Source organism: Argopecten irradians, chromosome 2 (genome assembly GCF_041381155.1).
Source record: "Argopecten irradians isolate NY chromosome 2, Ai_NY, whole genome shotgun sequence".
NCBI lineage: Eukaryota > Metazoa > Mollusca > Bivalvia > Pectinida > Pectinidae > Argopecten > Argopecten irradians.
In genome coordinates, this window is record NC_091135.1 from 58459432 (window position 1) to 58482519 (window position 23088).

General features: G+C 35.3%; 2 protein-coding genes across 3 annotated transcripts; one reads left to right on the forward strand and one right to left on the reverse strand.

The window, feature by feature from the left end:
* The first annotated feature begins 2978 nt into the window (after positions 1-2978).
* Positions 2979-7701, forward strand: LOC138316070 (uncharacterized). The gene is made up of 2 exons (XM_069257552.1): positions 2979-3316; positions 4396-7701. Exon 2 carries the CDS (start codon positions 4409-4411, stop codon positions 5597-5599), a length of 1191 nt encoding a protein of 396 aa, XP_069113653.1. The 5' UTR covers positions 2979-3316; positions 4396-4408; the 3' UTR covers positions 5600-7701.
* Positions 7702-7826: 125 nt separating this feature from the next.
* On the reverse strand, positions 7827-23025 carry LOC138316069 (sodium- and chloride-dependent glycine transporter 2-like). Of its 2 annotated transcripts, none has more exons than XM_069257551.1 (15): positions 22842-23025; positions 20641-20841; positions 18316-18447; positions 17539-17744; positions 16097-16179; positions 14855-14987; positions 14525-14659; positions 13232-13335; positions 12548-12672; positions 12110-12225; positions 11732-11863; positions 11342-11441; positions 10891-10991; positions 10340-10507; positions 7827-10033 (listed from the first exon to the last, which is right to left on the reverse strand). In XM_069257551.1, exons 2-15 carry the CDS (start codon positions 20816-20818, stop codon positions 9833-9835), a joined length of 1914 nt encoding a protein of 637 aa, XP_069113652.1. In that variant the 5' UTR covers positions 20819-20841; positions 22842-23025; the 3' UTR covers positions 7827-9832. The 2 variants fall into 2 exon arrangements, with proteins under 2 accessions (XP_069113652.1, XP_069113651.1); XM_069257550.1 differs by having other exon boundaries at positions 22835-23025.
* Between the last annotated feature and the right edge of the window lie 63 nt (positions 23026-23088).

Sequence of the window (23088 nt, forward strand, 5' to 3'; positions counted from 1 at the left end):
AAAAAAACATTTTTCGTCCTACATACAAAAATATTTTTCACCATACATTAAAAAATATTTCTTGTCTTACGCAAACTGTTTTACGTGAGCACGTAAACGTTTTACGTGCTCACGTAATAAGTTTTACGTGAGCACGTAAAAGAAAAAAATGTTTTGTCCTACATTAAAAAATATATTTTTCGTGTCACTTCTGTGCCGCAGTAGTACGTTTACGAGACAGTTCTTGAAAATTTGCCTTTTCATATAGATATCGCGTTTTCATATTATTTTTAAAAAATCATACAAATTTTACAAATGGTAAGTGGATCTTGATATGAACATATTAGTAAATATGATATGATAAATGTGCCTTTCCCACATCAAGAAAATTGTCAATTAATAGTAAAAAAGCTCGGGATATTCTTCTTGTGGCTCTAATCTATCCATATCAATGTATTAGCATTCTAATGAGCTACAGCAGGGATTACTGGATTTTGTGGCATTAGAAGCTCGCTTTAGAATAATGATGGAGAGTTCGTTTACATGTTTTAAGATCTGCAAGCTAGTTTGCACGAAACATATACTTATTTTCGCAAAAGATCTATTTGATACAAAAAAACTAAGTTTGTGGTCAAGAATACATTTTTTTCTTACCAAATCACAGGAATCTCTTTTGGCGTCTCCAAATAAAAATTAAACATCCTGTGTGCGCATGCAGGGTAATTTTTTACTACAAAATCGACGGTTTTTTATGGATGAATAAGGAAGTAAAAGCCAATATTTTATCACATGACACAAAGCAATTTTGACGAAATCGAATTTTGCCTTCAATATTAATTTTGTCTCTTGAAAGATAATTGTAAGAGACACCAGACCTTGTGAGATACCACATACATCACATACATACCACATACATAACACATACATACCACATATATCACTTACATACCACATACATAACACATACATATCACATACATACCATATACATAACACATACATAACACATACATAACACATACATAACACATACATAACACCTATATCACATAATACCACATACATAACACCTATATCACATACATACCACATACATAACACATACATAATACTTACATAAACCTGATTAGTGTAAAACCTTCAACTACTTATTAATGACGAATTATATCAATCGCTTCTGCTGATAAATGGAAGGTATCACTAACAGTAACATATCAGTAAAATAATCGGGGGGAATGTCAGAGAAGAATAGCTAAATAATCGTTGTTGTATCAATCTAGAACATTCGTCACATAGTGACACTTTGATCGAAACAAAACCACACGAATAAAGGGCGTTTGAACGAAGACATACTGTGAATGATAAATCACCGAATGGAAACACCACGGTAAAGATCTTTAGTAGTTACCCAGCGTATTTATTTCTAGTCAATGTATAACTAAAATATCTTTGTACAGCGTAGGACGTCGGAGCTCTCAAAGCTTCATTTAAACCACAGTCACTGTTGTGTTTTATGGCGCCCAACTTTTTTTCTTTTGACAGATATTATATTTATTACTGTGTGCTGACTGAGATTTATCCAGTAACTTATTTTTTATATCTGCATGTAAATGTTTCATAGAAAACACGTGTTACAGTTCTTGGTAATGATGGGGGTAATAGTTACCCAAAAGCTGTCAATCCTGTCAACTAGCTGCTCGTGGTAACATCAAAATGAACTTACATATGTATTTGTTATGAAATATAAACGAAAAAATATCAGCTCTTATTATACTTATTATAGTTTCAACACGAATACTTGACATGATTAAATCAATTTAAAACGATAAATGAGATCTCCGGGAAAAAAACGCAGAAAAAAAGAAAGAAATTCGATATAAAAATTACATACATGGAAAAATTGTTGAAGTGTAAACATAGTTTTAGAGCTGTCATTCAAGGAAAACAAAACTCAAATGACATTTATTAACTGTTTCAATAAAAAGTGACACTTTTCCTCTTAACATGATCTGGTAAAATTCCATGTATGAAGGCATTGGTATTAAGATAACGTCTTACTTGTGTGATATATTGGTAAGAACACGCACCTAGTTTGAAATCTGGTTCATCTTCTAAAGACATCAAACATGTGAATAAAACGATTCGAAGTTAGTGGAACTATATAACTGAGTAGTTTTGTGCACAAATCTGATTCACTTTAAAATTATAACTTGCAAATTATGATTGTTATTCCTTCGGTTGTGTTTACTAGTTACCGGTTACCGTGGTCTTGATATTTATAACGCTATTGTCGTGGAGGAATTTATATATAAATATCCTCCCTCCATCCATGTTACGCGATAATCTAACACGCGGAGTTATACTCCTGTAACATTTCACTACATTATAATATTTGCATAATCTAAAATTTTCTGTTATTAGTAAAATAAACAGCTTGGATAGTTTACTATCTATCAGTAAGCAATAATCTAATCTGAACTACCCTGCAGATCTCGTTTAGCTTCTGAATATATGCGTCTGATTTTCCTTTTTCTTATTTCTTTTATTATCGTCTCCCTAAGCTTGATATATACAAATGTAGTTGAGTCAACTAGAGACCACTTTTAGTATATTTGAATAACAGAAATGTATTGTCTGTCAAGCTGTTATTGGTATGCTATGATACTCCAAATTCTACGCAGGTCTGGATTGTGAATATTTTTAATGTTGATATAAATAATTCCAGTGTTGCCCAAAGCTCTTTGGTTGGTCCTCGACACAAACGTACAGTAGCTTAGATGCGTATCCATGTACAAAGTTAACAAAGGAAAAAGCAATGTATAGTCCCAAATCATCGGAACAATCGTTTGGACCAAACAATGCTGTTTAAATCTTCTCTATTAGCATGTCAGGGTTGCTAACTTAAAAAAAACAAGACATGTTTGGTAGGATAAAATTATGTTTATCAATAATATGTTGTACAAAACATGTAATAATATATTGTCTAGTAATTATATAGACACTATAGTCTGTTATAAAATATTCGTCTTTCTTTAGGAAATATAAAACAATTTCAACCCCGTAAAAAGCTTTACATGCCAAACCCAATAAACGAAACCTCTTTCTCGTTTCCCAAACGACGCTCAACCGATCATAAAACATGTTATCATACTCTGAGTTGTAAATTTAAAGTCCTATAACGCAATAGTTCCAACATTCAGGCTAATGTTCTTGTCCAGTCGGACAGTTGGATACTTGGCCCATTGTTAGATGTTGGCTGTTAACGACTACTTAGGTAAATGTTATTCTCGTGAACAAGCGCTGGTGACAATCTCAGTAGTCTTCGAGGATCAATTTGGTAAGTTGTCGTCATCAAATTTCTCTTCAGCCAAATGTAAGGTGTTGGTACAAAATAAGAAATATTACTATAACTCAATTCGTGTTGTTCCAAATTGGGCATTGTGGATACTATTTTCAAATATAATTAATCTACAGAAAGTGTATATCGAAAGTATTTTAGCCTAAATATTGCCTTAGTATATAAATACAGGCTAAGAGATAGCAGACTTTTACACGAACGAAAGTCACGTTTTAATCAATCAAATATGGAGTTTATTTGAGGAAAAATCATATTTTCAAAAAGAAATTAGATAGCAGACTTTTACACGAACAAAAGTCACATTTTTTAATGGTTATTAATTAGGTTATTTAAAGGAAAAACCCCTTATTTTCAAAAAGAAATTAGATAAGAGCAAGGGATAATTAATAAATCAAGTCAAACTCTATTGTTTTTCTCAGTTACTTTGAAAATTCATTTATTCAGAGTGATGATTCAATTAATTTTCTCCTTATGTACATTTATAACTATATTATGTAGTCGGTACAGCGACTCAAACTTTTGGAAACTAAATATTGATCAATAAATGTGAAAATGGCAAACTTTAGGAATGAGGTTTGTTTAAAACACAAACAATAAGTTCGCAGACGTTAGCAGTTATATATACTTAGACATATATTTGGTCTCTCAGACGTCCATTTATGTAAATCTATATCGTCGTCCATTTGTTTTAATACATCTGTCTGTCATTTGTTTGTCGAATAAATTCGGGTTACATTAACTATATATCTCGTGTGTCTTCTGTCTGTCTGTCCGTCTGTCGTCCGTTTGTAAAACAAGTCCAGCTATCAATCGCTCGCTTGTTTGTCGTTAATCAAATGTCTACATGCTAAATGATCCGTCTGTCAGTAGTCCGTTTTTAAGGTCCTTCAGTTTGTCTAACATTCACTTGTCTTGTCCTCGTATTGATGTCTGACAATAATTGTAAATATATGTTTCTACTACAATCAAATAGATAACAGCGAAGATATTTTGAAAAAATGAGAATGAGGTCAATAATAGTTCTTAAATTTATATTTATTGGATATTTTATATTTTAGGTTGTTTTCCGGTATGACTTGGCCCGGTAAGATTGTGTACGTTCAGTTAGTCGTCCTGTTTGTACTCAGTACCACTATATACGTGTACCTGTACTCTAGCATCACCATGCAGACGTTCGCTATCGGCGAGGTGATGAAAGGCACCATCAATGACATCATAAAATGGCGGAATGAGATGGGGGACTGGGCTCAGAAAAGTACTAAATTCGTAATAAATACGTCATTTCCGGACAATATGCAAAACGTCGACAAACCTATATTGGAACGTTCGATATCAGAATTGTATAATAATAATGAGTCAGGAAAAAAGTTGCAAATTAATATTTTGCCGCAAAGGACTTTACAGAAAATTGGTGAACGTTCTAAATGTATCGAATGCACACCAAAAGTGCTTCTAACACTATTTACCTCATGGCCGACAAAAGCAGAAAAGTATACTTGCCACAACAACACATTAAGGAACTGGGCACAATTAAAACCTCATATCCAGCCGGTTTTGTTTACCCAAGAAACATTACTAGCAGAGGAAGCAACAGAGAAAGGCTGGGCTGTACTTCCGGTTCGAAAAGCCGGAAGAGGAGTACCAATTCTGAAATATATGTACAAGGATGCCATGGAACGATATAATTCAACGTTCTACGCTTTTTCTAACGGTGATATACTGTACAGTCAATCACTTATAGAAACATTACAAACCGTGCTTAAATCTTCTCAGATACCTAAAGGCAAACCAATGATGATAATCGGCAGAAGAACCAACGTACCAGATGTGACGTCAGCAGAAGCAGTTTCTGGCGACAAAGTTCAAAAGACGGCGAAAGTGCGAGGAAAAATATTCACCGTTTGGGCTGAGGATTATTTCATAACGTCAGCGAATTACCCGTGGAAGGATATACCGGAAGTTGTAATTGGTCGAAGGGCGTATGATAACTGGTTAGTATCGAACGCACGTAAACAGAAACATGTTACTATAGACGCTACTGACACACTTGTGGCCCTCCACCAAACGACAAAGGCGGGGAATCAAGAGGGATTCAAGGCCGACAACCCTGAGTACAATCACAATCTACTTCGGCGAATGTATCGTCATCTTCACTACGCCGCCGGTCTGACGTCATGCGCTGACTATTACACGCGTTACCGTGACAACAAAAGAATACAGATTTTAAAGAGAACGGCCCCAAAAGTATGCTCACCATTTTAAAAGAGTTTTGATCATTTTTGCGTGTGCTGTTAATATATAATTTGCATGAGCAGCATCTGGAAAAATAAATACCCTTGGTATAAATAGAATAAACACAAACAAATGATCAAAATGTAAGCCTCCAGACGTGTTGAAGGAAAATGACCGAAAAAACGTCTTCCCAACTGTCAAAGGTAGAATCCCAACCTTCATCATAGATAGTAGGCTACATACATCTGCAATAATATATGCTTCTGAAATTTCGTGTTTACCCATGTTACTTCTTCTGTAGTTTTGATGGGAACATGAATTGTGTTGACAATTATTTCAATATAAAAATAAATTTAAACGTGGTGTAGAAGATAAAAGTTAAATAGTTTAATGATATTGGCACTGACTGACCATCGAGGACCTGAGGAACGGGCCAAAAGCGATCAAAGTGACTAAAACTTACCAAATATTCTTCTCAACTTAGAGATTTAGAAAAATGCTGTGAGTTGTTGTAATTCGCTGCTGTCTACATAATCATTTGTAAGCAGTCTCCTGGTTTTACCGCATGTCTATTTGTATTCGTTTATTGGTGCCCTTGACATCAAAACAGTTATCTAAATACTACATTTAAATGTTGTGAAACCTTTTATTATTTGCCAAATCAATGGTAAAAAGTATGTGAGGATGGAGGGCCCCAGAATGTATTTGTTACTGATGCTCCAGCGCCGATAGAGCATAAACGATGCTCATCATTTGAAAAAAGGTGTTTAATCGTGTATTTCTAATTTAACTGAAAAAAAATTATATAAACAATTAATTTTGCTTTTTGTGCATGCGCAATCAGTAATTCATTCCATATAGGACACAGTGCTACGAATGTTTTTCGGGACGCAATTAATTATTTTTAATATTTTTATTTTAAAATAAAATTAGAATCTTAAATTTCTCAATGGTAATAATGGTGTAAAGTAAGTAACATATGCAAATTCAGAAAATTACTAATCTGTCTGCTCCTGTTTGTGATAGAGAAAAATAACATTTATCAGCGAAGGAGCATGTTTAACTACTAATTTGTTCTTTAACCTGTTTATACGTTTTTTAATCTTCGAACAAAGAATGCTGAACTAATAAAAAAAGAAAAACCTACATTTTATTGCAACACTATGCACGCATGGCAAGTTTGCTAAGATTGAAACGTATTATTTGCCATATGTGAGTAACTTTATTATGGAAGAAACTGCCATTTATTAGGACCGGTATTAACATACAGGTATACCAGCGAAACATAGTATGCGGACTACTATAGAAAGTGGTCAATGATACTAAAACGAACAACGTTTTATTTTAGAGCTGTATACTTAATGAGAACTCGGAAAAATTAACTCCTTGTTCTAATATTGTTCTAGAAAATAGAATTGTTCGGAAAACATTACATAACTGGTATAGCTGAATCATATGGATTGGTTTATATAGAAACTAACACTGAGTTATCTGTAACACCAAAAGTCCTAAAATAAGCCTCATCTATAAGCTCATAAATTCCAAAAGTTGTCAGAGGGAGAAATTAATCAATAAATCAATAAGAATGTCTCTTCTTTTGCGAATTTCCAGCCTCTTGGCCATCTCCTGGTAGGTGGAATAAAACTCAAGTAAAATCACTAATTTACAATTAATTTCACTACTGTATAATGCTGAATAACACTGAATATTTCAACTATATATTACTTAGGTAACTTTATATATATGATGCATAAATAAATCGATTAAAATTTATAATACTTCGAACACTATTCTTACTGCAAAGATAAAACATAATGAAACATTAATAACAACTTTAATTCAAGAATAAAAAAAATAAGAAAAAGTTTTTACTAGTAACGATACACAACACCTTGATGAAAACTTTTTATATAATATTAAAAGAAAACTATCGATTTTATTATCATGTTTATCACTCTGGAAACACAGAAACTTCTTACAAAAGAATTTTTAGTAATGACATTCCAGGGATTGAAATGGTTTAAAGCTTTTTAAAGTATTGTAACATATTTTAAACCATATAATGTAAATAAAATCCTAATCATTAATTTCACAGCATATACATTTAGCTTTCTATACACAAATGTATAACTGTTCTTCATTAAACCAAGAAATGGAAGTTATTAAATAAATCTGTTTCAGTTTTTTTTTATTAACTTCAAGACGTCAGGCTCGCAACAATGTTCCGATTGTTAAAAAAACACACATATTATAAATACTCGTTTGTATGCTTTAATTCTAATTTACAGTTCAAATTTATAATAAATCAAAACTCTATCGAACATGATTAAAAGAGCATGCTATGGAAAGTCGCAGTTGTTAAGTTTTAAGCTCGAGTGACATTTTCGATGGTCAAATAAACAAGTACATCAGTGTAAATTGATGGCAACACGAAGACCCAATATACACGTACCCTTTTGAAATCAGTTTACGTAACCACCGAGCGTAGCACAAGATCAGAGGACATAAATCAGCGATACAGTAAAGGAGGAGTGTCAATTTGGGTCATCTAGTGACCATGGCCAATGCGCATTATTTTTTGTTTACAGATACCCGGCGGTTAGGACATCATGATATGATATATGATTAAGGTCAGGTCGGAGTCCCTTGTGAGTTATTGGAGGTTAAACAGGAGGGAAATTTCTAATTTTGTCCAGTTTCGTTGAAACCAAATGATATTTTTGAATGATTTAATGATATAATGTAAATAACATTTTTTCTGATATATTATGGCGCCAGATTAACTTTATGTTTATATAATTGACATTTTACAAAATTAGGTCACTGTGACCTATTTTTTGATACTAAGTTTTATTTTCCAAAATGTTTTATTTTCAACATATAAATTCATTATTATTCATGGAAAATTATTCAAAAATATCATTTGGTTCAAACAAAACTAGACAAAACAGAAAATTGCCCCTCCTGTTTAACCCCCATAACTCACAAGGGACTCCGACCTGATCTTAATTATATGTCATATCATGATATCCTAACCCCCGGGTATCTGTAAAAAATGCTTATCGGCCATGGCCACTAGATAGCCCACATTGACACTCCTCCAAAGACTCCTGCATTGTGAAAATTATCACGAAATGACACTCCGATGATCCCAAACACTGACGAAAACATGTAAATGGTAACTGTAGACTAAGATAATATAATATATCCAAACACAAACTGTGTGCTGTGTGTGATCATGTCGTGCACATTAATTTTTCAACAGAATCTTTACAACAGCGTTATTTAGAGTCTCACTTAAAACGTTAAGTTTAATCATTTTGTAAAATAGCATTATGTAAGTGTGCTGATTGCAAATAGTATCTTGGAACACTTTGGAGTAATTTTATGTGATTTTATAAATATTGTACTGCTTTAAAATAATCAGGAATGACGAGAATAATAGAATTATATTAACCTGTGTCTATGAAAGCAAGTCATTGCTTTCATTTTTGTTAGTTATGATTTTTCGTATTGATTTATTTTATAACGTGGCTCAGTGTCCGTAGACGTCTTCAGTCCAATAGTCTACTTAGTAAATCAAATTGTTCATCAAGTACCTAACTGGTTTTGACCTGGCCCGAAGTATAGGAATGTTACTGGTAAAATCTGCGTCAAATTCCAATGGTTCAAAATCATAAGTGTTTTAATTAAAATAAAATATAAAATATTTTCACTTTGTTAACATAGTAAATTTGAATGATAAATTATGAACACATTATCAAAATCGATGAGGTTCTTCATTAAGGTAAATGGATATAGGAATGGATAAGAGAAACATTTTAGAAGTCGGTCGTTTATTTTATTCTCATACTCAAGCAAGGAACTTTGATCGATCCGTCTTTCAATGAATAGACAAATTAAGAAACACATTTGTTCCCAATTGCATTTGACATAAGCTCTTTCTAAATCAGGTGATGTACTTGTTATATCGATTCAGAAATTAAATTTGTTACCTATTCTATCTCGGTCCTTGTAAATAATATACATTAAAACACTAGATCGGTAATACGATCCTGAATAAAGAATGACAATTCTTTTTAATAGCTTCGTTTCAACTATGACGTCATATTCATATTTTGACGTCATAATAGTTGTTACCGAACGTTTATTTGCTGATGCAGGTATTCATTATCTTCTAGGCAGTGTTTAAAAATATCTTTTAATAACGCTGATGGCCCAATGGGCGTTTGAGATGAAGACTATGAAGGGTGGAATCAGGTATTAACCCATGGAGTTCATTTCGGAAACATTGTTATCGTAGTCTCGTTTCACATTTTCATATCCACCACGTCCAAGGAAGTTGAATCTGACTAACCGTTCGAAGGATCGCTGATAATTCCGTTCTAATCTATTATAGGCTGGTTTGACACTCTCCTCCGCAGGGCCCCAGTCAGGGGCTGGCTTGACTAGACTTGCAATTCGCTGGACACAAGAGTAAGTAAAATATTCTAGTCAACAGAATACAGACATAAAGTACGAAAAGTTATAAATACATTCACGTAGTTTTGAAAATGTAAAAAAATGAATTATGAATATAGTTTAGAAAGACAGAAACGTGTTTTGATTCTACCAAAATTTCGAGTGAGAGTAGTTTCCTCCAAAATCTTCTAGAATGTCCTTTCAGTTGTGGAATTAAAAAAATATTTCCATACTGCTATAGAGTAATGTATAAAGACAATATTTTAAACGGAATAAGATTATTTAAAAAAATCCAGTGGGTAGTCGTACCTTTGATAATGAGCCTTTTTCTTTTTTGATGAGGTAGGCCATGTAGAGGAAGATAGGGACGATGGAGGCCATAGAGAAACACCATCCGATACTCCGAGCGTAATCTGGGTACTGATAGGCACCGTAGGTAGGGGGCTTGTACTTAAATACACTCACGATCACCAGGAACTGTAAAACAACAAGTACTCACTATCAAAACTACATTTATTTATTCTCACCAAAAATATTACACACATCTAAAAGTTTGTTAATAAATGTATTCACTTGGCTATCACCAAAAACTGTAAACTTTAGATATACAAATCCCAATCCAATCTTGATGTTTCAAAATCGTACCAGAATGGTCCTAGAATCATACGAAATTTATTTCATTGTGCATCATGATGAAGACTGTTCTTTAATACATAAAGATAAATGAATATTGATGACGAGGGTACGGTTTGTGATTTTAGTTAGTACAGTAGAGAATCCAACTTAAGTCCAGCTACTTAAGAATTTCATAGGAAACCAGATGACGTTATAAATGATAAGTCAATGGGACTGTCACTAACCGTCAGGATGATAGGCATGACAAAAGCTGTTGCGATTCGTACAAACACCGGTAGAGGTCGCCCCAACATCAACATGGCGTCTCGGCTTAGACGATCACCACCTGAAAAAGTTAAAATATTCCACCAAATTGCAATAAAAAAGAGGCCATATTGCATGACTCTATGGTGCAAAATTATTCTAATCAGGGAACATATAAAGTATTGTAACATCGTGTCACTCTAATGACAGTTACACATCTAAAAGAAGCTCTCAGTTTGTTACTATACGACAACAGTAGTTGTAAGGCAGATTTTTATTACTTGTCTGAAGGAATGCTCTGTTTTTGGTTGTCAAATTGAACATTGGTGATTTTGGTACATATATCAAAAGTTAAACTGTGTCATCAGGGTTGGAAGTGGTCATTTATAACAGTGACATATATCAGGGGAAATAAAGTGATCAAAGTCCTACCGTAAACCCAAGCGAACAGAATGGATTCTGTGACTGCGATGAGAAGAACACTCCAGGTAGCGGTGTACCAATCTATAAGCTGGAACATGTACACACCAGCCTGAAAATTGACGGAAAATATTTTAATGGATTCTCATAATATCAATAGCTATTGTGATCAAGGGGCCATCATCAGTCCCATGTGCAAATCGCACTGTCGCTAATTTACAAATAGGACCGGGGATGACACTGGGCAAGAAAGGTCCCCTCTTAGCATCGTATTTTTGATCAGGAAATTTACAATCTTGTCAAATGTTGTCGAATGCTTCTTTTGACAAATAATTAAGGAATACATCTCAAATACTATAAATGCAGAATATAATAAGCAAGAATTACGATTGGAGACATTACCTGGGTGGCCAATGGGATTCCACACAGGAACGTAAATACGGTGAGGCCTGTAAGGAGAGGGATCCGTCTCTTTCCAATGGTTTTAGGGAAGTTTTCTTCTAGTACACAGAGGACGGGCTCCATTAGTGTAGTCTGGTATCAAGATGAAAAGTTAGCACCCTTGGGTCTGAATACTATAGCTGTGATTTACTCTGACAGTGATGCCAAGGGCCAATAGTGCAGATTGACCGACAGCGAACGTTATTTGGAACTTAAAATGGCAAACTTTCAGCCGATGAGAAGGTGAAATATCCACAATTCTTATAATACTAACTATTCTTGTATATGTATACCGTACTTTACTATTACAGATATCGTTAATTGGTGCCGCTGTCTTACCTGACAATCCAGACCAGGTAAGAGGAGAACGATGAAGAAGAGGACGGCCCATATCTGTGGCATAGGGAAGTAGGTGATAGCCTGTGGATAGGCTACAAAGCCCAGGGAAAACCCACCTGTACGGATAATAGGGACATTTAAACATACCAAAATACTCATAGTGTCAGGATATTGGGGATGTGACTAATCCGAAACGTGATCAAATGTAGTAGCACAGAAATGATGGATGAGAAATTGTGGTGGTAAAAAACTAAAACTAAAATAGATACAAAATATAGGAATTTGTAAACAAATAAAACAGAAGCGAAAATGCTTAATGCAAATAATATATACTTCGTGTCAGTTAATAATGTTATGGCGATTTAAAAAGATGCAACCGCGTAAATCTTCAGTAAAATAAATGAGTTTCCATTGTTATCATATTGATGTAAAACCAACCTGATGTAATGACTTTGTTGATTGGTACGTTGCTCTCATGTGATAATACACCAATCACGGAGAAGATAACAAGTCCGTTCAGGAGACCGTAACTTACCGTCATTACAGTGCTAATTATAGCATCACTGAAACAAAAGAAATGTGTCAGAATCAATTACAGCGTTTATAAACTCTTTCAAAAATTAAAATTACAGATTTAATGAGCATATTTTGAAGGTTCGCAAAATCACCAAATTGTGGATCATCACACTATTTATGATTACATGCTCCTTCGTCGCTGAACGTCTTTCGTGATCAACCATATTCAACTAGATATATTGTTTTTGATTGGTCAGAAAAGTATAAGGAGGAGGTAATGTTTTACAGTTAAATGTAAAACACTGCTAGGAGTTGTCGGACTAAATCAAACAATAGAAGTATTATTACGTATGTAGTTTTGATCTCACTGTTCAGTGCGTTCCGAAATATTTTTGAATGAAAGTCAGTTTTAAGTCTGATGATATTTAGGAATAAGAGAAATAGCATTATCATTAACATTATCATGGGAAAACCGTAAATGGCGTGTTCCTAGCAAATATCGGTATTTTAGTACAGTGTAAATTTCTATGAAAGTATGAGTTTAAAGTTTGTGGTCGTCTAACTAAATGCAGTCAGATTAAACCGAACAGCTCCCCTTCCTCTTACCGGAAGCAGTTGTCATTGAACTTGTTGTGACTTCCGTACATCGCAAGACCTCCCCAAGCCGGTCCCAGAGTGTAAAACGCCATGAATGCCGCTTCAATCCATACCTGGTGAGAAATTCAAAGATAATTATGTTGGCAACAGTTACATCAGTATTTGTGTTGAATAAATTCAGACGATTCATAGCAGAATATAAGCTTGGAAATTTTAACAACACGGCAATATTTGAATCATATAAAACTGCGTGTTACCATCGATCTAGGCTTCTGTGATTCCGATTCACGACTGACCATTTTGTTTCAAATATATATATTTTTTTCTTTTAAAGTTGTACCTGCTGCCCCCATTGCATAATAGTAAAAGCGACTATACTGGGATCTTATATTTTTTTCTTCTTCCAAACCGACTTTATTTCTCCCAACATCTCCCCTGACACCGCTTCACTTTTGGTTTTCAGTTAGACGTTGACCCCTGTGAGTAAAGATCTGGGTTCTTTTACCTGACCGAGACACACCATATAATCATCAAAAGCGGTAGTTTCTGCTTCTGCTTAGCGGAAGAGAGTGGGCGACTGGTACACCTTGTGACTGGGTGAGATATGTTGTACTGTGTCGTCGGCGGAATGTTTCAGTGAGCAACAAGGAAAATCAACACGAATATACAGCAGCCTTCCAAACGATAAAGACAGACGCAACATACAAGGCAGGCAGTCATAACATGAGCCTGGGTGTAAATAGGACATTTAACTGAATTAACTAAACGAAACCAGTATTTGGTGTTCTGTGGCTAAGATATAAAATGTTTGAACAGAGAGCCAAAGTGTCGGATTTCCTTGTTTGTTTCTAGCCCCCCCCCCCTAAAATCTTTTCGCCGTGCGATGAATGCTCTGGTTCTGTTCGATCTTATGACCCTCTGTCCATTTAACCCCAGAAGTTATCATGTGCCCATCCGTTTTGATTAGCATGTAATGCATAAGTTGTTCTTGTTTTATTATTATTGTGTTATACATGTAATGTTATCTTTGTAATTTGCTATCGATCCTTGTTTGTGGATGTAAAAATGCAAATAAATGTATTGTATTGTAATCTGAAGCTGAACCTAATTGCATCGTTCATCGCATCGTTATGCATTATGAGTGAGAGGTCGCATGCCGTCCTCCATTGTCTTTGAAACCATCCTTTGTTGGCGTTATCATCATATCATTCTGATGTCTGAAGAACCTGTTAATTCATTAAAAGCTAATTTCAAAATGTAATAAAATAAAATTTTATGATTTTAAAATACGGTATAACGTACCTCGGGATGAGAAAGGCGTTCGAAGTCAGGTGTTATAAAATAGGCCATGCCAGTTGTTGACCCCGGAAGTGTTAAGGCTCTGATCCAAATAATGATTGTGAGTACAACTGGTGCAATAGCCGTGACGTACATCATCTGGGGAAAGAAGAACGTTCATTATAACCATGACGTCACATTGTCTTGACGAAGCTGTTGAAAGATATGATAACGTTGAATTTTGTGTCCTGGAAATCGGGGTTTATACTTTAGGATATTTGGTTTATCGCCCTTTGCAAAGATATGTGACTTATCGCCCTTTGTCGTCTTGTCGAACGTCGTTAAAATACCTACCTTACCAATGGACTGTATACTACGGACTAGGGATAGCCAGATGATTACATGACATGCCAATAAGTAGAGAAGATATTTCCAGTTCAGTCTACCGATATCCTCTAGTCCAGAAGAAATATCCAGAACCTTATAGCTTAGAACAAACGAAATTTAGTTTCATTAAGAATATTTCTTTAACAATTAAGGCGACACCAGAACGTTTATGAAGCAGTCACCGAGATTCGAGGACATTAAAAGACTGATATAAAAGAGTGCGAGGACGCTTATAAAGGAGATAGTCAAAGCCATACGAGGACGGTTAAAAAGGAGACAGTCAGGGTCATACGAGGACGGTTATAAAGGAGACAGTCAATGGCATACGAGGACAGTTATAAAGGAGACAGTCAAGGTCATACGAGGACGGTTATAAAGGAGACAGTCAATGTCATACGAGGACGGTTACAAAGGAGACAGTCAAGGTCATACGAGGACGGTTATAAAGGAGACAGTCAATGTCATACGAGGACGGTTACAAAGGAGACAGTCAATGTCATACGAGGACGGTTACAAAGGAGACAGTCAAGGTCATACGGAGGACGGTTATAAAGGAGACAGTCAAGGTCATACGAGGACGGTTATAAAGGAGACAGTCAATGTCATACGAGGACGGTTACAAAGGAGACAGTCAAGGTCATACGAGGACGGTTATAAAGGAGACAGTCAATGTCATACGAGGACGGTTACAAAGGAGACAGTCAAGGTCATACGAGGACGGTTATAAAGGAGACAGTCAATGTCATACGAGGACGGTTACAAAGGAGACAGTCAATGTCATACGAGGACGGTTACAATGGAGACAGTCAAGGTCATACGAGGACGGTTATAAAGGAGACAGTCAAGGTCATACGAGGACGGTTATAAAGGAGACAGTCAAGGTCATACGAGGACGGTTATAAAGGAGACAGTCAAAGTCATACGAGGACGGTTAAAAAGGAGACAGTCAAGGTCATACGAGAACTGTTATAACTTATAAAGGAGGCAGTCAAGGTCATAACGGGGACGGTTATAAAGGAGACAGTCGAGGTCACAAAAGAGATAAAGTAAGTAAGATACCAAGTTTCGCTTATTTGAACAGTAACTAATAGATTCTAATGCTATATCAAGTGTATCAATTTGTCGAAGTGAAAATAACCAGACTTTATATTTTCATTTTACTATTTATACAAATATCAAATCTTTCCTAATGTAAGATAAGACACTCACTTCCAGAATTCCTCCACAGAAGACATGGGTACCAGTGTGCTGGTGTTGTCTGTCGTGACCATGGCTGACGAGTTGTAGGAAGGCTACAGGAACAGATATATAACGGGTACAAGTTTATTTCAACTTTGATAAATTTTCGTGGAGTGTTTTTGTTATTAACTTCCTTTAAAAGCAGATCAGACTTTTACCGCAAGAGACTAAAAGGACCAACCGTAACGATCGGATGTAAGTACAAATAACTGTAATCATTATTCAGCTTGATTAAAAATGGGAAACACCAATATGGTTTCGCTGTCCTTATTTTCCTTGATAGCTGTGAAAGGCCTGCAACAAAAACAGTAGTTACACTGCCAAACTCAATCTGTTGTTTTTAATCAAGCTGAAATAATACAGTTATTTGTACTTACATCGTTACGACTGGTCCTTTTATTCTCGTGCAGGAAAAGTGTGATCTGCTTCTATACGGGAAAACAACGAAAATTAATCAAATTTAAATTTGTAATCTTATTTGTTGACGTGAAACACGTGCTACCCATGGAATGTTAATTGGTACATGCGAGTAACATGCCATGCGTGTTTACCTATGTCAGGTTACTCGCATCACATGAGAGTAACCTGTCATGCTATTTTTGCCTTTGTCAAGTTACTCGCATCAAATGTATGTAACCTGTCATACATTTATGCGAGTAACGTGACGGCTGATATCGGCCATCGTAAATTTTATACATGGGTTCAACTCACCTTAAGCTATTGGAATATAGTATTATATGCCCCTCCTATAGGAAACCCCCAAATTTACACATAATACCTGATATTATTGAAGATGAATAAAAATTGGTATCAAATCCCTTATTTTCGTTTACCCGATATTGAGTCACTTCAATAAACTTCCATTATGTATTAATACAACTGAAGTGTAAAATCTGAGTTTTTATACTTGGAATGCAAAGTTTAAGTAACTGACATTGATAGACATTGAATTATATATAAGTGCTACCAGTCAACAAGAGACATTGATAGATTGGTAACAGAATACATGTATATGATAAGATTAATCAAACTTCTCCACAACGATGCTGACCAAAGACATATCTTATCAAATTCAACTAGATATAACGTGTATATGCTTGAAAAAGAGTGATTTATGTTATTCATGTTCCTATGGAATGCCATAGAATATATCGCTTATAACCAGGGTATTAATTTATTCTACATTGTATGTTCAGTTTTGTCTAAAACTTTTTCGATTTTCGTTTTAAACATCTTTTGATCCACATCCCTTTAATTAATTTCACCAGTCTTTTTAAGTCTCCACCTTTTAGTACTTTGAGTACTTTGATAAGATGGAGAATTCCCTTCCAGAAATACAAATACAAAGATATAAATATCTTAACCGCTTGAATCGGCAATGTCATTTTGTCGTTTGTGATGTGATGACGTACCATGTCCGTTGTGACGTTGAAGGTGATGTTGGTGACGAGTGTTTGACCGGTTTGGACACAAGCGGGAGTGTTCCATGGATTGTCACATGACGACCAAGGCAGTTCAGCCGAAAACGAGGCTATAATGTACTCTATAATCCAGGGTTTGTGAAGCATGGTGTAGGCCGCCACTATCCAGTTAATGATAAGGAAGGCAATGCCAAACCCTGAGGAGGAACACAGACACAACAGTGACACAAACAGCTTCTACGGATGTTCTTATGTGTTAAACAGTTAAAGTAACATACCTGGCCTCAGGATCATGAAACAATCTTAATGCCAAATCTGTCTTACGTTTAGACTTAGCCAATCAAAGATGACGTTACAAAAAGTTACGTCATTGACTCCAGATGTAAATAGACAGTTAATGGCCGGAATAGGTAATACTGAGGTTTGGACGTTATTGGTAACTTTTGAATTTTAGTGTCGTTAAACGTAGGTGCTTTCAAACTTTGATAATTTATAACCTTGAACTTGATATGCCTGAAATTCGGTGATGTTGAAAAGGATATTGTTTTGAATTTTCTAACTAAGTGTTGCTGGACACCAACGTCACATTTGAGATATGGCACTGTGCATAATGATTATAAACTATACATCCGTTTCTCCATGTAAAAGTCCTCCAAGCTGTATATGAATGCATATATCTTAATGACAATGATGTCATAAACAAATTTATATGTCATTGTTACAAAATTATTGATTTCAATTGTGCTTTGTAACTTGTTAAAGTCTTACCTCTGAACAATGGACAAAAATCCCAAACACGCCACGTCCCCTTTCCAGAAAATTGTGACGTCATGATCTCCAGGAAATACAAAGGAATCCCACAGACCAGCATAAAGAATATGTAAGGAATTAGGAACGCACCTGTCAAATTACGTCATCACTATCATTAGGAACGCACTTGTCAAATTACGTCATCACTATAATTAACAACTCCCCTATCAAATTACGTCATCACTATAATTAACAACTCCGCTATCAAATTACGTCACCACTATTATTAACAACTCCCCTATCAAATTACGTCATCACTATCATTAACAACTCCCCTATCACTATCATTAACAACTCCCCTATCAAATTACGTCATCACTATTATTAACAACTCCCCTATCAAATTACGTCATCACTATTATTAACAACGCCCGTATCAAATTACGTCATCACTATCATTAACAACTCCCCTATCAAATTACGTCATCACTATTATTAACAACGCCCGTATCAAATTACGTCATCACTATCATTAACAACTCCCCTATCAAATTACGTCATCACTATTATTAACAACTCCCCTATCAAATTACGTCATCACTATTATTAACAACTCCCCTATCAAATTACGTCATCACTATTATTAACAACTCCCCTATCAAATTACGTCATCACTATTATTAACAACTCCCCTATCAAATTACGTCATCACTATCATTAACAACTCCCCTATCAAATTACGTCATCAATATTATTAACAACACCCCTATCAAATTACGTCATCACTATTATTAACAACGCCCGTATCAAATTACGTCATCACTATCATTAACAACACCCCTATCAAATTACGTCATCAATATTATTAACAACTCTCCAATCAAATTACGTCATTACTATCAGTAGGAACGCACTTGCCGAATTATGTCATCACTATCAGTGAATGATAACTCAACATCGTTTGTGTTACAAATGTATAAGGATATTTCTACCACAATAATCAGTGTTATTCAACTCTCTGGGTATCAAATAAACGATGCAGCTGTTGATTAACAATTTGTTTATACCACACGTGGTATAAACTCTGTACGCATTCTGATTGGCTGACACGGTGAACTTTGACAGAACTACGTTCTGAGTGTCGTGTCATCCTTTGTCAACGTCATCAATAATCGAGTGACGTCATGCTATGCTGTGTTCGCCGCTTGACGCCAAAACTGGTGTTGGATAGCGTACTTATCCTCGTCGTATTTCTGTCGGCTAAAAGCGGATATAATTGTGGTAGAAACAGGTCACACGACTCGTGGTTGTTGGATATGTAATTTATTCCACACTCGTAAGTTATTTTTTAAAAGTTACAAAAGACACTCGCTAAAGCTCGTGTCTTTTGTTGCTTTTAAAAAATAACTCACTCGTGTGGAATAAATTACATATCCAACAGCCACTCGTTGTGTAACCTCTATTTAACCTTGTCTTTCCTACAAATATTAAATATCAACATTTGATTTTTATCATCTATACTGAATCACATGAGGCGCTGACATTGTTCTTGTTTGGCTTGTTAAACCTTGTGGAGACAGTTAAATTCCAGTGTGAAGTTTCCAAGAGAGGCAAGGAGAACTAGCGGCTTACAGACAGGCATTGTAGACATCCACTTTCCCCTTTTTTATATATATATATATATATATATATATATATATATGAGTAATAGCACATGAAGAAAAATCCAACATTAAGAAAATAAACATAAATGTTTTTATATTCATATAGATAAAGATTTAAAAAAAGACCAGTATTCCCATTAATAGCCATTAGAAAGCAAGTACGATTTTGAGATATTTCAGACTCAATAACTTTAAACTTTGAAGACATGTCTATATAACTACATCGTCTAACACTATAATGCAATGACAAGGAGGCAACGGTGTCCCGACATATTACCACAAGCCCTCCACCTCTGGGTCTTAAGTTCGAATCCCACGTGGAGCAGTTGCCAGGTACTGAGCTTTGGTTGGTGGTTTTCTCCTGGTACTCCTGGTTACCTCCACCAACAAACCTGGCACGTCCTTAAATGACCCTGGCTGTTAACAGGACGACATTAATAAAACCAAAACTCATGACAAGACTGGCTCAATACAGAATGCCATGACTCTTATCTTTGGGTACTCTTATGTATTGATTACGGTATATGTTTACCTCATCTTACAAACATGGAAAGTAGTTCCATTTGCAGACATTTTTAGGATTTTGATTAGAATTCATTCTCCTACACCAGATTAGAATATATGTATACAAATATGTGTAGACAGGCTACGGACTAGCTCCCCGTTTTGATATATATACCTCCGCCGTTCCGGTAGGTTAAGTACGGCACCCGCCATATATCTGTTAAGCCGAGCGAGTAACCGAGAAGGGAGATGATGAACTCTTGTCTAGATGACCATTTCAACTGACTAGCCTCCGCCAAAACAGTCACTTTGTCTTTGGATGATTCGAGACCATTTTCATTTTTCGTCCCCATTTTCAACAACTTGCAACTGTCAGCTAAAGAAACAACGAAACGATATATATACATGTATTACACGTTAATAAATGCAGAACGATGGCTCAAGAATATATTATTCGTTATCAAATGGATGAATTGGGAAAATATATGCATGGACATATTCTCAAGTCAATCTCTGTTATATAGAACCGTTCATTTATGACAATGACCTAGCGAGATCGTAACTACACTGCAGATGTACATAAATTACACATTTATAAAAGAGTTCAATAAAGGTCCTTCAAAACCTACACATGGAATAAACATAGTTAATGAACTCGTCAGTTCAAAGTTTATTCGGGCTTACAGAACTGTAAAAGTTCCTGTACGTCAAGTGTTATGACGTCATACATATAGAACGTTTTCTCGGGAAATTCTAAAAGCAGCACAGTTATTGGCCCAACTTGGATAATATACCAATGCGCCTCAGTTGATTTTATTGTAAAAGTAGTAAAATTATGGAAATCACCTGAATGAGTTATCTGAATTAGATAAGAAGCATTATTCTCAATGACTTTTGGGGTTATGAAGTCATAGACAAAAAAACGGACGTACATTCTTGTTCACAGTTTTGAACAGTTTCCGATTTAAACAGTCTTTAAACATTTAACAATTAAACGCTTGTAAGATTGCATCTATTGTCAATATAAATGCAATCTGGGTGATATATAAAGCCAAAGTTTTGTGTAATAACGCCAAAGTTTCGCGTGATAACGCCAAATTTTCTTCTACCAAAATCAGCCCAATGGGCTGTTGTACTATTACAAGTGTAGTACTATGAAGATATGCTACTCATTTCATTGTACCGTATGCATAAATAAAAGGATTTCGGCAGTACTGCCAACATTCATTTTTGACTCTTATTTGACTGTGTAAAATCAAAAAATTTGAATTGTAAGAATTGTATTTCTCAAAATGTTGATGAAGGATGTTTACACTTTTGAACAGTTTTCTGATTTAAACGATGTTTAAATATTTATTTAACAATCAAACACTTGTTAGATTATATCTATTGTCAATATAAATGCAATCTGGGTGATATATAAATAGAATGGAGACCGTTAGTATTTTTTGCATAACGCGTAAGTTTCACGTAATAACGCCAAAGTTTCGGCGCGTAATAACGCCGACGTTTCGCGTAATTACGCCAAAGTTTCGGTGCGTTTCGCGTAATAACGCCTAAATTTCATGTCATAACGCCAACGTTTTGCGTAATAACGCCAAAGTTTCGCGTAATAACGCCAAATGTTCGTGTAATAACGCCAAAGGTTCGTGCAATAACGCCAAAGTTTCGCGTGATAACGGCAAAGTTTCTTCTACTAAAATGAGCCTAATGGGCTGTAGTACTAATACTAGTGTAGCACAGTGAAAATGTGAAATGAAATTGTAGACCAGAACTTGGATTCATGGCCTGATCATATATACTCATTTCAATGTACCGTATGCGTAAATAAAATTGTTTATGGCAGTACTGCCCAAATTCATTTTGACTCTTATTTGACTTTGCAAAGTTGTAAGTATTGTATGAAAAGCGCTTCTTGATTCGTGTGTATAATATGACGGCACATATATCTGTAACCACTCGGCCACACCCAAAAGTATGACGAATATTACAAGAGATAAAAAAGATATAAAAACACATTTGGAAACAAAAGTCTGTATTATATAGCTGTTTCGTCTCTCGGGCACTCGTTAGTGATGTTCCAATTAAAATAATCGCAAATTTTAGATTGATTGATTGATTGATTGATGGGGCTTAACGTCACTGTTCCGGTTATAACCGAGCCTAGGACACAAAACCAAACCAAACCATCACTGAAGCTGAAACTTTATACGGACCAATGGACAGAATATTTAAAATCTGAAAGGGAATGTTAAACAACTCGTGCTTCAAATAATACCCATGTCTGATTCACCTTGCAATTGGCAAAACAGCAATATTGGGGACTTAATTGTCCGTGGGCATTATTTGATTATGTCATTGATACTAACGTCTTACTTGGATGTCTTCGGCAGTTCAGTCCACTTTATGCAGTTCCTTCAGCTACGTCCATCATGCGGGTGGGCGAAAAAATCAAAGATGTAGTATTAGTTAGGCTACAGACCTCTAGGCTGAAATAATGCTGCCGGTGAGGGTTATACAGATAGTCATCTTAGGCATCATTCTCATATAGTACCTACTATAAAGATCAGGCCAGGTAAGCGCGCGGGGTTTTGTATATAAACTGAGGCTGGGTAAAGCAGGC

Coding starts and splice junctions, on each gene's coding strand:
- LOC138316070 (XM_069257552.1), top strand. CDS start 4,409: ATGACTTGGCCCGGTAAGATTGTGTACGTTCAGTTAGTCGTCCTGTTT.
- LOC138316069 (XM_069257551.1), bottom strand. CDS start 20,818: ATGGGGACGAAAAATGAAAATGGTCTCGAATCATCCAAAGACAAAGTG. Junction 16,180..17,538: donor TCAACGTCACAACGGACATG/GTACGTCATCAC, acceptor CTGTTCCTGTAG/CCTTCCTACAACTCGTCAGC. Junction 11,442..11,731: donor GAATCCCATTGGCCACCCAG/GTAATGTCTCCA, acceptor GTCAATTTTCAG/GCTGGTGTGTACATGTTCCA.